Source organism: Arvicanthis niloticus, chromosome 22, assembly GCF_011762505.2.
Source record: "Arvicanthis niloticus isolate mArvNil1 chromosome 22, mArvNil1.pat.X, whole genome shotgun sequence".
NCBI lineage: Eukaryota > Metazoa > Chordata > Mammalia > Rodentia > Muridae > Arvicanthis > Arvicanthis niloticus.
In genome coordinates this window covers 6194395-6210313 of record NC_133429.1, presented here as the reverse complement: position 1 = coordinate 6210313, position 15919 = coordinate 6194395, and the positions used below count along the sequence as shown (strand labels likewise).

Genomic DNA, 15919 nt, shown 5'->3' with positions numbered 1-15919 from the left:
ACTGTATATATGTGTGCTCTGGAGGTCAGCAGAGGGCATCTGATGCCCTGGAACTGGAGTTACAGATACCCGTGAGCCTCCGTCTGAGTGTTAGGAACCAAGCCGAGCCCTCTAGAAGAGCAGCAAGTGTTTTTAGCCACTGAGCTGTCTCTCTAGTCCCTTAAATGTTTATCTTAAGCTGGCCTTGAACTCATGATCCTCCTGCCTCCACTTCATATGACACCAGCATCCACCACAACCCACTTTCATTCATCTGTGCCCCAGCGGAAGTATACCTGAGGAGAGCATGAGACACTAGCAAGCTGTGGGAAGACAGCTCTGCTCTAATCAGAGTAAAAGTAAAGAGAACAGAAATTTGGGAGGGAAGGGCAGAGAGCAGCCTTTGGGAAGAGGAGAGCAGCCCAGCACCAGGGAACTGAGACCAGCGAAGAGGTTGTAATGTGTTCTGTTGTCTGGCACACTGGCATGGATTTGGACTCATCACTCCTTCAGGGTCTGCTCTGTGATCTTCAGTGTTTCTTCTCTGGCCATTGTCATTCTCTTGGTGACCGTCATTTTGGTTTGGGAATCGTTACGTCATCTTGATGCATGACGGATGAAGTGCCATGCTGTGGGGTCATGGTTATTGGTGTTGCACCATGCCCAGTGGTGATTAATAAATCAGATTTCTTCAGTGCTGGTATCAGGAAATTCTGCGCTCCTGTGTGGTTCCATGTAAGGGAAGATGGCCTACACTTGAGGGCCTGAGATTATAGGACAAGTCCCTGACTGTGTCCTGTCTACCCACCCCCAGGAGTCCATTTCCCTTACAGACCCCTGGGTGTGAAGTGCCACTGTGGTCACCAGGCCAGGGTCTGTGGGAGCTGAGGACCAAAGGGCTGTGGACAGAGCATGTGCCCTGATCTTCTCAGGAAGGCAGAGCCTTGGCTTCTCATGGCCCAGCTTCTCTGCTCTAACGTCTTTTCTCTTCCCTTGTTCAGAAGTCAGCACGTTGAAGGATCTCTTTGGACTTGCCAGCAATGGTAGGCATCTTTCTAGTTTTGGTGCGTGGGCTTCAGCTGTGCATGAGTTTGGTGGGGCAGGGTAGATGTTCTTGCCTTGTGACACTTCCTGATGCTCAAATGTCTTCTATTTTTAGAGCATGACCTGTCAATGGCAAAATACAGCAGGCTCCCTAAGAAGAAGGAGAACGAGAGGGTAAGAGTTCCTTCAGTCATGACGTCAGCTCCTTCCGTGACTTCTGTGAACTTGTGGCATTGCTGCTGTGTGGTGGAGCTCTTCACCTTTCCTGAGTCTGGACTTTCATATTTTCCTGTACCTCGTGTGTAGATCTCATCACAACTCTAAGCACTGGGTCAGAGCCACTGTGAACTCTAATCGTGTGCTGACTGGCTTCTGCGTGCTGCTCTGTCAGGCTGTCTGACTCCTGTACCACTCAGTCACTTGAGTTCCTGTTAGCTGTCGGCTAATATATCAGCCCCCACTTCCTAGGCGTCTCACTACCCCAGGCAACTGAACCTATCTTCATGCATACACTTCTTACTTCCACTCACGATTTCCTTGAACTGAATTATTTCCTGGGACTATAGACTTGTGCATGAACCAGAGTGTGTGTGGCTTTGCTACTTGTTGCTGAACCATTTTCCCCAAGAGCATCATTGAGCACTGCCTCTTGGAGGGTGTTGGTTTTGCCTCATCAGTCTTGGGAACTGAGGTGCTGTCTCCTTGGTGATGTCATTGAGATTCCCTTTAAGCTAAGGTGGACACTTATCTCTGTGCCATTATGCTAGTCATGAAAATGTTGATGATGAACTACCAACTATGTCTGAAGATTTGTGCTCTGGCAAAATTCCCAGACCCTGTGAGCAACTTGGAGTTCCCTTTCCCTCTCCCCAGGTGAAGACGGAAGTTGTGAAAGAGGTGGCAGCTGCCCGACGGAAACAGCACCTCTCATCCCTTCAGTACTACTGTGCACTCAATGCACTGCAGTACCGCAAGCGGGCAGCCATGATGGAGCCCTTGATAGGCTTTGCCCACGGACAGGTAGGGGACCCCTTCCCATGAGAAGAAACCCCAAAGCAGTGGTCAGGAGAAATGGAAGCATTGTCATGGCAACAGATGCACAATACCCTGGGAAAGTTCCTAAGGCTCAGCTCTTACCAGAGCTTCCAGCTGGACTCGACCTGTGAGGCCATCTGTTCAGGAAGCTATGGCCACATCCCAAGCCTCCCTCAGGGAAGAGCCTGCCTGCCTTCCAAGAAATCGAGTCCTGGTTCTGCTTTCTGCCCAGGCCACACAGCTGGTGTTGAGCCTGTGTGTACACATTGCTTTCACAGCTGTACTGCAGGCTCACCCCACCCCCACCCAGGCTGGATAGCTAGCTTGGAGCTGGGGTGTGCATGTTCCTTTCCTACTCTGTACCGTCAGGCTCACCCTGGCTGGCTCATTCACAGACAGTATGCCCCCGAAGTTGCTGCATGTGTGCTCCCTCCTGGAGCATAGGAAATTGTACCTGTGCTTTCTGAAGTCTCGGGGGATTTAGTCACCGTCTTCCCTCCTAGTTAGTGATCTACTGATACTTACCTTAGAGACGCTCCAGTTTCAGGCTGTTGACCCAACTGCCATGGCACAGGGCGTGGCAGTGCCAGCGTGAGCTTTCCCTACTTTACCCCTCTGTGACTCTCAGTCTGTATGTCATACAAGACAAATATACCCAGAATCTTAGGTCATTTGATAATCTATGAACCAAAAATGACATGAAGAAACAAAATGTTTCTAAGACCAGTTACCAATTTAACACACCTGAGCATCTCTGGCTTTTAAATCACATAGATTTGAAAAGAAACACCTCATCAGCTTTACTAAGGGAGGGGTGCGTCTTTGAGCAGCCAGCCACGACTGTCGACTGTCTGTTTTCCTGATGGAGTTGCTGCTGTGTGTTGAACGGGGAGTTCACTGAAGTCAGCTTATACCTGCAGAGGCATTCATTTAAATAGGGCAACCTAGCCTCTCTGTCGTCTGAATAAAGATGCATAATCCAAAACTAAGCACTGTCCCGTTGGGGCGTTCAGCCCTCAGCAGAGCCACCCAGCTCCCACACAGTGATCACCGTGCTGACTCTCTGGCCTAGCCATGTTAGAGAACTGTGCTTTGCTCTCTGTGATTACGTCCTGTGTGCCCTCCCTGGCCTGGCAGCCCTTGCTTGGTTGGTGGACAGTTTCACAGGACCCAAGGGATATGGCCAGCAGGTTCCATGCTTTCTCCCAGCCGAGGACTATACTGCCTCTCCTAGCCAGGCTTTTTAAATGATTGTAGATTGGCAACAGGAGGGAGAAGAGTTCAGTGCTGTCACACATACAGCCCCGGCCTGGGAGGGTGGGGCTGTACCATCAGATGCTTATGGCAGAAGACTGGGGAAGGGCATTTCATGTTTCATCTGGAAACTCCCTATACAAGACACAGAGCTAGCGATCTCTCAGCTGAGTGTTGTCTGACGCTGTGAGTTGCTGTGTGACTCAGAAGCATATGATTTGCCTCAGCCCTCGGGTATCAGTGTCTATGGCACCACCTGTGGTAGCTGACGGTGTGTGAGCACTGCACCCCAGCTGTTGGCTGCCCCATTGGGTAGAGACTACCAGGCTTTGTCACCTACTTGCTATTTGCTGTGGCTTCTCTGGTCCTCAGAAGATAGACTTGAAATCGATTTCAGTTCCACAGCCTCAATACTGGGTTTTATCAGTTGTATAGGTTTTCCAAAATCACACTCTGTGTGTGTGTGTGTGAGAGAGAGAGAGAGAGAGAGAGGTGGGGGGGGGGGGCTTGCACATGCCATGGCATGCATGTGGAAGTAAGAGGACAACTTGAGGAATTAGTTCCTTCTATCATGTGAGTCCTGCAGCGCAAACTCAGGCCATCAAACTTGGGGACAGGGGTACTGAGCCATCTCAACAGCCCTGTGAAATCCTGGAGTGTATAAAATGGCCTTTCCTATGGTAAGTGCTAGGTAGTGGGGCTGTAAAGCCCCTCTGTTCATCCTGTGCTTGGGATTGGGTAGTCCCAGAGAGCTCACAGTAACAAGAGCAAGCCAGAGGCTTAAGGCAATGCCCCAAAGGAGGTCAGCATGGAAGGCCGAGAGCCCCAGATGCTGAGCCATGTGAGCTGCCGAAGGCTGACTTAAAAGATGAGAAGTAACACGAGTATCGTTTGTATTCGATGTTGCAGGGATTGAAATGGATTTACAATGTTAATCTGAAGTAAAGGTCAGCAGGCCAGAGCCTCCCGTGTGTATTACCCAGTGGGGATAATCCTGCTCACGGCTCTCCATACCCTCCCTGACCTAAGGACAGGTGCACACATTCCCGGTGTTCTCAGATTAGAGGGAAGGATGTCCGAACATTGCTGATAACACCCACTGGCCACACTCAGCTTCCAGATGAGCCAAGGCCTTTCTGTCTTGTCTCACAGCTCCGAAAGCCTTCACAAGGGAAGGAGGCTGAGCTTTTCAGGCTCAGAAGCTGCAGCCTTGCTGGCTCTCTTGTCCATGTCTGGCCTTTCATGTGTTGGCACCCAGACCTGGAAGTGGGGATCACTGTAGTTCAAGTCATCATCTGTCTGTGTAGCCCAAGTCCACAGCTCTGCCGTGGATGGCTCAGTGAGTGTGCTCAGGCAGATGGTAGCCCTCAGTGAGAGTGGGCATCTCATGCTGTACTCCACCAAATGTTTGTCGGTGCCCTGCTGGGCCTGAGCATGTCACGTGGCTTGCCTCCACTTAGTGCAAGAGGTGAAAACTGGCTTAGAACTCCTAGAAGAGAAAGCTCCTGGTGGCAATCTCAAAGATGACCAGTTGTGATTGCTGCAACTGCTGGAATGTACAAAGGTTCATTACCTTTCTTTATTCTGGTGTACCCTGAAGGAGATACCACAAGGTTGCCAGGCTCCACCTTCCCCACTGACAAACTTGGGCCTTCTCAGCCAGTATGATGGACAGAGAGATGCTACCTGATTGCCAGCAGGAGGGGCTGGCGACCACAGTTGTCCCACAGGTCTCCTAGTTAGGGAACTGGCCAGTTACCTTTCCAGTTGATGTTCAGAGTACTGCAATTGTATCTTTCAGATTAACTTTTTCAAGAGAGGAGCAGAGATGTTCTCCAAAAGTATGGACGGTTTCTTATCATCCGTTTCAGACATGGTTCAGAGGTAATGGTGCTCTTAGGTGAGGCACTGTCTTCCCAGTGAGGCAGCCTCGCTGGGAGGTGCGGGAGGCTTCTTCTGCTCTCAGAGGGTCACCAGAGCCCCGTCACCCTGTAGCAGGCCCTACATGAAAACTTGTACTTCCCATGGAGTCCAGGCGCTTTTGGGATCAGAATCGCCTGTGTTGATATGTGGGTATCCCATGCTGTGAGCCTGTGAGAGGTGGAGATTACCTTTCCCTCTAGGATTATGGGATCACAACCAGAAGTGCTTTGACTTTTCAGGATGTTCTAGCTGTCGTACGAGTTTACCCAAGCCTTTGCAGTTACTTCAGTGAGCTGTGGTGCAGCCATGGAGCACACTCTTCAAACCCCCATCACTTTCCTCAGATGGTCTTACCTGTGCTTGGTGGTTGGGAGTGCTGCCCTGGCTCCTGGCTCCTGCTTCTGCCCCCATCTCCTATGACGAGAGCTCTGAGGTGGCTGGCTTATGGACCACATCTGCAGACTGGTTTCATCAGAGCATGGATGTGTCACTCTGAATATCTGTCCAGACTGATATGTGGGTTGTGTTTTGGGATGGAGTGCTATAGTTTAAGATGCAAGTTGGTAGAGGAGGAGACAGGAAGACCAGAATTCAAGGCCTTAACCCCATGGTGAGAGATTTCTGTGTGCATGTTAGAAAAAAATACTTAAAAACCGAAACAAACAGAAAACCCTGCGAGCTTTGAAGAGTTGCAGTTGAAGCAGTTACTTTCCTACTGTGCTCTTTGGGGTCTTGGGAGCTTCTGGTTGGTGTAAGATTTTGAGTCTCTCTCTGTATGGGGCGTGGGAGAGCAGAGCAGCTACTAAACTTGAATGGTATGCCCAGTATCATCCTGCTGCGTGCAAGCTTGCTGCACAGAACCTGCTGCACAGGAGCATGTCTCTGAGGATGCACTCCTCTTTCAAGAGGCGACTCTGTCCACATAGTCTGAAGGACCTTGGTGTTTCTGTCCACTTACTACCTCTGTTAGAATCCTGTATGTGGTTGTCCTACTCCAGTCTGCAACTTACCCAGGCATGGTGGTGCACGCCTTTAATCCCAGCACTTGGGAGGCAGAGGCAGGCAGACTCCCTGAGTTTGAGGCCAGCCTGCTCTACATGGCCAGACCCTGTCTTAAAAGACACACACATTCACACACATACACACACACATTCTGTTTCTCTGTCTCTTTCACACACACACACACACACACACACACACACACACACACACACACAACCTCACCTTGGCAGTGAGTAGCAGGTTAGGCCACAGAGGTTTGATCAATAGCGCCAGTCCCACCAGCTCAGTAGAGAAGTACCTGGTCCATTCAGATATCAGAAGAGCCGAACGCTCACCCAGACAAACTGAGAGCTGGGTGGAATGTCCAAGCTTAGAGAAGAGGAAATCCTGAGCTCTGACCTTGAACACTGGTCCTGTGACTTTGCTGCACATGTCTGTCTCATTCCTGACTGCCATGGCTGGATCTTGTGTAACCTCATGTCAGGGGGTTTCCTTATCCCTAGTGTGCATTCTCCGATGCGTGTGCCACATGGGAATCTCTGTCTAGACTTTACAACCTACCTCTGCTCATTCCCGTACTCTCTGTGAGCAGTCCTTGACCAGAGAGTCTGTGCCATCTTAGAGCATATACTGACTTTCTTAGAACATGCCTTGCCCTTGACTTATTCTTGTACTTTGGTATTTCCTGGTCATTCCTGTCTCTCACAGCTTTCTCAAAGCCTGAGCTAGGCAGTACTGTTCTGTTCCTTTCCTCAGGGGATGGAGGGACTTTGATAGGCTACCTATACCTGTGGACGGTGAGGATGGGCTCACTGAGCAGTTCGTAAGATCTGTGTCAGCAGAGATGAATGTGGTACTCACAAACCAGTGTTGTTCTAGAATGATGGGCTTTCGTCCCTTCTGGTAATACAGCTTTCTGGGCAGTCGGTAAAGAGGGCAAGAGCTGTGGCTCCATGGGAAGCTGCTGGCTCCATCTGTAATTCAGGATGCTGCAGCGGGTGAGCAGGCCCTGCCACCCGTGGCCTAGGCGTGGTGAGTCGGCCTATGGAGAGTGGCTGACCTGAAACCTTCCATCTTAAGCATTCAGGTGGAACTGGAAACTGAGGCAGACAAGATGCGGGTGTCCCAGCAAGAGTTGCTTTCAGTCAGTGAATCTGTTTACACTCCGGACATCGATGTGGCCACACCGCAGATCAACAGGAATCTCATCCAGAAGACTGGCTACCTCAATCTCAGAAAGTAAGAATGCCATCCACCCTTTGCTGAACTCAGCTTTCCTTGGGAAGTAGCCCCAGAACCCATTTCTCATGTGGCCAGTAAGGCCTGTGTGTAGTAGTGGTCAACAAAAATGAACTCCCACTCCTGCCTGACTCGGGAAGCTTCTGGGTCTGAGTTCCAAGCTGCACTGAACCATGGCTGAGAAACGAAGCCATTAAAACCTGGGGTCAGTGCCCTGGACTCCACGTGTTGCTGGCCACCCTTGTTTAGGCGTTATGGTCATTCCCTGCTGGCTGGAGGGTAGGAGCAGTGCCACAGAACTGGGATCAGTTAAGTCCCTCCAGATTGAATTCTACCTATCATGGTCTTGTCTTTAAATGTCCATGTAGAATAAAAGATTGTCAGGTTTATACAACAGTCATACCCAAGAGGCTATGGCTATTGCCTGTGGAGAGTGTTGGTACTGGTGTCTGACCTGACTGGGATGGAGGTGATCTCCATCTGTGGCACCTACCTCACTGTGTTGATGAGGTTCTAGTGTGTGGGGACCCCTCCAGGGTAAATAGTTGCCATTAAAAAAAATTATTGTAACAAGATTCATAGTGCCTTGCATGTAGTTGCTATCTAGTAAATATTAAACCAAATGTTTCTACCATTCAGCTTATCTGACACAATGGCTCTCTTCTGCAGCTTCCTCTGCAGGCGGTGCCCTCCCAGGCTTATCAGTGTGAGACTGTAAGCTAATGTCTCCATTAGTTCTGTAAGGAAAAAATTCCACAAAATTTTGATGCTTTTGCCAAGAAGCTATATTTTCCTCTTACACACAGCCCACCAAATGAGAATGCCCTTCAGTTAGAGACCCCAGGATTGGGGGAGAGGCAGTGAGACCCTGGTGACCGATAGAAACAGTAAAGTTCAGTTCTGCATCCCAGAGAAATGACACTGGTTTTCAGTTCCTAATTGTGAAGGACAGATTCCAGTTAAGGCTGGTGGGTTTGGAAGCTAAGTTTGGCCACACTCGGGGGTGAGGGGTAAGCAGCCATTGCCTGCATAGCTTCCATGTCCTTCCTCATGGAGCAGAATCTAGTTGTCCCCATGACTCAAGCAAAATGTATTTCCGCCACAATTCACAAAGTGAGTTTCAAAGTTTTCTTTTAATGCAAAGGCATTTCTAAAGGGCTTTCAGTTCCCAAGAACAGGCAGATGGTATGGGGTTGCTGCCCCCATACCCTAGTGTTAATGGACCTTCATATACAATTCCCACAGCAAGACGGGACTGGTCACCACCACGTGGGAAAGGCTGTACTTCTTCACCCAAGGCGGGAACCTCATGTGCCAGCCAAGGGGAGCTGTGGCGGGAGGCTTGATTCAGGACCTGGACAACTGCTCTGTGATGGCGGTGGATTGCGAAGACAGACGCTATTGCTTCCAGATCTCCACGCCCAGTGGCAAACCGTATGCCTCCATCTTATTTGGGAGAACAGTGTGGGAAGTCCCCTTATTGAAGGCCGCTAGCTCCAGTTCTCATGTGCCAGTCCTCCATAGGAGAGACCACATTCCAGGTCTTGTTCCTCCAGAGAATGGTTTTCTGGAAACAGACATAGGTGACCACTGGTCCAGCTCACCTTATTCAGATGCTCCAGTGAGGAGCCAGGTCTGAGGTTTGGGAGGAGAGCTATTTGTGTATATCCAGTAAATGCAGAAGCAATGCTTGTCAGCAGAGATGGAAGAGTGACTCCTGTGTCCTAGGGGCAAGACTAAGGAGAGCAGGCAAGAGGCTGCCCAAGGAACCCTTTTAGATCCAGGACAAGAAGTGGGAGCAGCACATTCTGCTATAGACATGTCATTTAATCATGAGCTCCCCACACCTTGGGACCTTAGGATCGAAAGAAGTCAGACCTCAAAATGTGGTAGCCTCTAGTTATCACAGTAGATTCTATCCTGGTGGCTCCCCTCCTGTGTGCACCAGTGGTTTCAGTTTGTGTTCAGAATTCCAAATCCAAGGAAATACTGCTGGGTGGTGGTGAAACAGTAGGAACCTGTGGGCCATCCTTTCCCCAAGTTGGTAGAGCAGTTAGTTGGACACTGTTCTTTCTCTAACAGTGGTCAGTGGCTCACAACTAAGATGCCCAGAGTCTAGTGGTCCATGTGGTTCCTGAGCATCCCTGGGCCTGGGTCTCCTCAGATACAAAACAGAAGTGGTGTCTGTGTTCCTTCTGCCACAGTTATAAGGAACAAAGGAACCGGTGTGGGCAGAGTCCTTGAAAGAGATACGGCCATTGTGAAGGTGGATTGCCTTCAGCATACAGACTTCGAGTTCTTAGATACGAAGTTGTGTCTTTGAGAGGGGCTAATACTGTCCTGTCATCATCTAAGAAGAGGATTGAGACAGTCTGCAGTACAGTCGTCCTAGGCTAGATGGTTTAAGTCCAGCCTTCTCACACAGGAGGAAGCTGAGGCTAGATGGTGTAGTGTGCTGGTGGGAGAGCCAGCCTGTAACCCCATTTTCCTTCCATCCCCAAATGCTGCTTTGTTGGTGTTAAGTTGTTATATAAACATCCCTCAGGTCCTGAGAGAGATCTGGGACGCATTCCACCTTTGTGCTGGCCTCACCTCTTCCAAGGACTCTGCTTCTACCAGGTCCTGTGTTCCTTATACCTTGTTTGTTTCAGGGGAATAATTCTCCAGGCAGAGAGCAGGAAGGAATATGAAGAGGTAAAGCTTTGTCTGCCTCGTGTGTGTGTGTGTGTGTGTGTGTGTGTGTGTGTGTGCATGTGTGTGTATCTGTGTGTGTGTATCTGTGTGTGTGTGCATGTGTGTGTCTGTGTGTGTGTGTGTACGTAACTGGGATTCAGTATTCTTTCTAATTTCCTCCACAGTGGATATGTGCAATAAACAACATCTCCAGGCAGATCTACCTGACGGACAACCCAGAGGTAATTAACAACCGCTTGCACTCAACCTGCAGGTAGGCATCTCTTCCTGGCCTGAGCATGTCTCCTTTGCCTTACATTTAGGCAGTAGCCATCAAGTTGAATCAGACGGCTCTTCAGGCGGTGACTCCAATCACAAGCTTTGGGAAAAAACAAGAAAGCTCCTGCTCCAGGTAACTAAGGACGAGGAGAAATTAGCCTTTGTGGAGCCACTGTATTGGAAACTTGAAATGAGTTGTTCCTAATTCTCATATCCCTTCGGAATCCATTGCACCCCGTGCAACAGACGCAACAGTTACGGCTGGAAAAGTTAGTAATGTGCCCGCACTCACAGCCCAGAGAGATGTGGGGTCAGTATTCAGAGCTGATTGCCCAGGTCCACAGCCACGCATCACCTTGTATTAGCATCATGGTTCTGTAGCCGTGTCACCTTCTGTGTGTCCGTGGTCTGGGCTGAGCCTTCTCTGAACATGCACAGGTTCATATGTGCATCTAAGTTTCCACTTACATTACTACATTTCTGTAATTCTTGTCCTTCAATTATGTATGAGCATTGACTATTTGGGGTTTCTGTTTGCTCTTTTGTTGGAGCAGGGTTATGGGAAGAGTCTCATTAGATCACCTGGGCTGCCCTCAGATTCACTGTAGCCCTCCTTGCCTCGGCCTTCCAAGTGCTGGAGTTACAGGTCTCCCCCCACACCTGGTTTTCCCGTTTTCATTAACTGAACCTTTCCATGCACACAGCTTTCCCTCTGACTGCTGCTTAAGGATGTTTTCTAGAGCTCCTACATTTTATCTCAGTGGGAGTTTTCAAGTGGTTAATTAGGTAGTAGAGGTTTGACTATTTGTTGTATTAATGACATCAAGGGGCATATTAAAATCAAGACTATTTGTGTCTTTTAGTGGCATGGTAGAACTCCATCAGATGTTCTACAAATATTTAATGGCCTAGAAGGAAGTCCTTAGAAAACTCTTTAACTGTATAGCTTCTTGGGGTTCAGGCACTTGGCATTGGGTCCATAAGACAGATTTGAGTCTTTGTAAAAAGCCTTGGTAATTCCTGCTCAGGGATTACAGGCAGTGGGCTACTCAATCCCTACAAGGCTGAAGGACTGAGAAAAGAGGCGACCGTCAGAACCAGGTTTAAAACTTGTTGTGCATCATCCATAGGATGACTTGAATGGGGTTAGTGGGGGAGGGACTGTCTCCAAGCTGGAGACATTATGTCTATCCACATTTCACTGCATGGAAGTCAAGTAGCCATTGCAGTCCCCATGAAGTACTCAGTTACAACACGTTGGAGCAACCAGAAAATGTTGATGTAAAAATACCAAGTGACAAGACCCTTATGGGCTTTTGTGGTCCAGACTGTAAGGGATGGAAATGCTGTGACATCCATTCCCTTTGAAGGAGTCTGCACTGTACCTTTAAGAGGATTTTAGAGGGTGAAGGGAATGGCAGCATTCTAGCCTGGAGAGAAGCAGCAGGACAGTGTAGGACAGGATGCTCAGCATGCAGGCACACCACCTTTACTGGCACTGTCTCTAGCTGCATGTGGGCCACAGTGCAGCACTCAGGAGGCACAGGCCCCAAATACTATGACTTACTGAAAAGAATCACAGAATTCAGAGAAGGGACAGAAGACCGGCCTGCACAATGGTGTAATGTAGGCCGGTGCAGGGAGAGTTGGCTAAGCTTGGAGTGGAATGATACAGGAACAAGGAACGGGTGACATGTTTAGTGTTCCAAGTGGTGGCTCTAGTGAATGGAAAGGGGATTTTCAGAAAATTACAGCAAGGTTGCAGTGAAATGTCAGGTCCACATGTTTTGTTCTTTCAGCTAACATGTCTTCAGTACCTACTATGTGTCGGTGAGAGCTGGGCTGTAGCCTCACTCCTAAAAAAAAAAACATCTCTAAGGGAGAAATAAGTATGTTAGTCCTAAGACACTGCCCAGAATGGTGACAACCAGTGGGACTGACTATGGCATGAAGAAGTGACCAGTTCCAGCCAAGGACATGCAGTTGAGGAAGGGTTATTTGTAGGATAGACTGAGAGCGCTTGGAGGCTCCTTTGTATCTCAATATGTAAAAGTCGCAGGAGCATTAAACAAGTGGAGACATTTGATTAATTTCTTCTCCTTTTTATATTTTAGTCAAAACATAAAAAATTCAGACACAGGAAATGACAAGATCGTTCCCAAAGCAGCAGCCAGCATTCCTGAGACAGAGGAGCTGATCGCACCTGGGACTCCCATTCAGTTTGATATCGTACTTCCTGCAACAGAGTTCTTCGACCAGAACAGGGGCAGCAGGTAATGCCTGGGGCTGTCCTGGGAAGATGAAAGCCAGTTTGTCTGTGTCCTTACTCACCACCAGACTGATACTGTGGTACCCTCCTGACTAAGAGTTGAGGTGCTGAGCACCTTGTCAGCTGCAGCTGTCAGGACTGCTGACCTCTGGTTGTTTCCCTAGGCGCACCAACCCTTTTGGTGAAACGGAGGATGATTCATTCCCTGAAGCAGAAGGTAAGTGACCAGTCTCATGTTCTCTCTGGCCTGTACAAATGAAGAGGGTCCTAAAGGTGGGAAGTCCTGTCCTAAAGCTCAAGCACAGCGTAAGAATTCAGATTTGACCCTCCGGCGTGTCCTGTGAAGGCTTGGACAAGAAGGAAGGCTATCTTACCTTTAGCCCTTTTTGAAGTTCCTGCCCAGAAACACTATCAAATCTAATTTGTTATTATATTCCTATAAAGTAGATTTTTCAAAGAGGAAAAAATGTTCATAATTAAAGTGGAATTTTGGTAGCTGGAGTGAGAGCAGACATCTATAATCCCATCCGAAGGGAGGCTGAGACAGAAGCATCACTGAATTCAAGAAAGCAGATGTCGAGATCTGAGCCAGGACACTTTCAGTAATCTGGAGCACTTGCAAGATCTCTAACAGTTTCTTGATGGGAGTCTCACACCATCTCATGACTCTCCTCAAGTTTAATAAGACTTAAGAATTTACAGAAGGAGCCAAGAGATGGCTAAGGGGTCATTTTCTGCTCTTACAGAGGCTAATGGGGTTGCTTTCAACTCCCATTATCCATATGGCAGCTCACAGCCATTTGTAACCCAGCACCAGAGGATCCAACGCCCTCTTCTGGCCTCTACATGCACCAGGCATGTAAGGTACACATACACATAAAAATGATTTTAAATCTGCCTGAACATTGCTAGAGAAAAGACTCGGCAGTTAAGGGTACTTAGTGTTCTTGCAGAGGACCTCAAGGTGGGTTTGGCTACCAGCCCCTGTATAGCTGCAGAGCTGCTTAGTTCCAGTTCAGAGATCTGACAGCTTGGCTTCCACCGGCACACACATTGTGCACACATACACATGTAAGACAAACCCTATACACATAAAACAACAACAACAACAACCTTTAAAAAGGATCTGGCTAAACAAAGCTTTTGTTTATTAACAGTCTGTGCTTTAGAGACGGCTCTGGATAGCGCCATGGACCTAGCTGACTCTTCACAGTCCACACAGAAGCATTTCAGATCCAGCTGGGTGTGCTGGGCTGTGCCTAATAATCCCAGAACTGGAAGGACTGAGACAGGAGTTACTGAGTTCGAGACCAACCTAGTCTATGTAACAGGATCCTGCCTCAAATAAAACTATTTATGTAAAACTAACTCCAGATCTGGGCTTGGTGGCACATACCTTTAATCCCAGCACTCAAGAAGCAAAGGTAGGCAGATCTCTGAGTTCAAAACCAAGTCCAGGATAGCCAGGGCCACACAGAGAAACCCTGTCTTCAAAGAAAGAAAGAAGAGAGAGAGAGAAAGAGAGAGAGAGAGAGAGACAGACAGACAGACAGACAGACAGACAGACAGAGAAGATCCACTATGTCCCACGTGTAGCATATTTTTAGCACATTAGTTTTTAGAACACACATGGGGGCCTCACACCGTGTTTCAGCTGTTGCTCAGCACTGTCAGGCTGTGCAGCCAGCCACTGAGCCTGGCCTGTGGCACATGCCTGTACTGAGCGAGCCTGGCCTGTGGCACATGCCTGTCGTACCAGCTACTTAGGGACCGGCAAGGGGCTCATGAGTGGGTATAGAGATGGCGCAGTGGTTAAGTGGACTGGTTGCTCTTGTAAAAGACCTGGGTTCAGTACCCACATGGTGGCTGACAAGCCATAATTTAGTCCCAGGGGAACAGATACCCTGTCCTGGCCTCCAAGGGCACAGCATGCATGTGGTACACTGACACACATAAAGGCAAATCACCATCATAAATGAATGAGTGAATGAGCGAATGAATGAATGAATGAATGAATGGAGGAATGAGGAAAAGTTAGCTTTAAGAAAATGTCCTGAATACCTGGGCGCAGGGTGGTGCCAAAGACATACATACAAAGTGGCCGTCTTTACAGTGAGCACACTGCAGTTTCCATTTGTTCATGGGATGTAACTTTGTCTCTGTGGTAATAAAAATGTGTACGGATTAAGTGTGGCCCAGTATTACATCTCATTTTTCATAACTAGTCAATGGCCCACAAATTTCTGAGAGTGGGAAATACAGCAAATACAGACATTAAGCGGGCAGAGCATTCACACTGCTGGGCCTGTTAACGCCATGTTGAAAAGGTGGGTAGAAGGTCCTGCCTAGAAAGTTGTCCCCAGGCTCTTGATGCTGGCAGTGCATCCGCGTTCACGTGACCCTGAGTGGAGCGTGTTCTCTTGCAGATTCTCTTTTGCAGCAGATGTTCATTGTCCGGTTTCTGGGATCAATGGCAGTTAAGACAGACAGCACTACCGAAGTGATTTATGAAGCAATGAGACAAGTACTGGCTGCCCGGGCTATTCACAACATCTTCCGCACGACCGAATCCCATCTGATGGTCACTAGCCAAACTCTGAGGTACATTCCGTCCACTTCAGACTCTCATTCCTCCCTGGTACGGAATGCTTGCCCATTTGGGATGTTAGGGCTAGTGTTTTTACCGTATCCTTCTCCACTTGATATATAGAATAAAAGGTAACAGAACCAGATGGGTGTGGGAATGCATGTCTGTGGTTCCAGCACACGAGGATTGAAGCCAGCAAGAACCTGTCTTCAGATTCCTGTTATTAGTGAATGTAGATTATTCCTTACCTGAAATGCTTGGGGCCAGCACTCTTTCTGACTCTTTGGGTTTTTTTATTTTTTGTGTTTCTCTTTTTTCAAATAATTTTTACATATATGTGTGTGTATACATATACATATATATGTATACACACACATATACACACATACACATAAAATGAGATACCTTGGAGATAGGACCCAATTTTACACATAAAATTTGTTTTATTTGTACCTTATACACAGTTACTACACAAATTATTTTTTAATAATTTTTTACCAGAAACAAGGTTTCATGGTGTGGAATTTTCACTGTGGTTTCCTTATCTGCACATTTCTAACCTCAGGTCAGAGGTGTACAAACTTGGACTGTCCCAATGATGTCATTGCTAGGCAGTCATCTTGAGAACATGAATC

At 48.2% G+C, this 15919-nt stretch overlaps 1 protein-coding gene across 2 annotated transcripts in view; it reads left to right on the top strand.

Moving 5' to 3' along the window:
* Appl2 (adaptor protein, phosphotyrosine interacting with PH domain and leucine zipper 2) overlaps window positions 1-15919 on the top strand; it is a 41603-nt gene that overhangs the window by 21058 nt on the left and 4626 nt on the right. For both annotated transcript variants that reach the window (XM_076919769.1, XM_076919770.1), the window contains exons 6-17: window positions 981-1022; window positions 1139-1197; window positions 1897-2043; window positions 5114-5196; window positions 7318-7476; window positions 8722-8910; window positions 10128-10170; window positions 10335-10391; window positions 10473-10561; window positions 12543-12701; window positions 12862-12914; window positions 15124-15298. In XM_076919769.1, coding sequence (XP_076775884.1) covers window positions 981-1022; window positions 1139-1197; window positions 1897-2043; window positions 5114-5196; window positions 7318-7476; window positions 8722-8910; window positions 10128-10170; window positions 10335-10391; window positions 10473-10561; window positions 12543-12701; window positions 12862-12914; window positions 15124-15298 — 1255 coding nt within the window. The remainder of the gene's footprint in view (window positions 1-980; window positions 1023-1138; window positions 1198-1896; window positions 2044-5113; window positions 5197-7317; window positions 7477-8721; window positions 8911-10127; window positions 10171-10334; window positions 10392-10472; window positions 10562-12542; window positions 12702-12861; window positions 12915-15123; window positions 15299-15919) is intronic.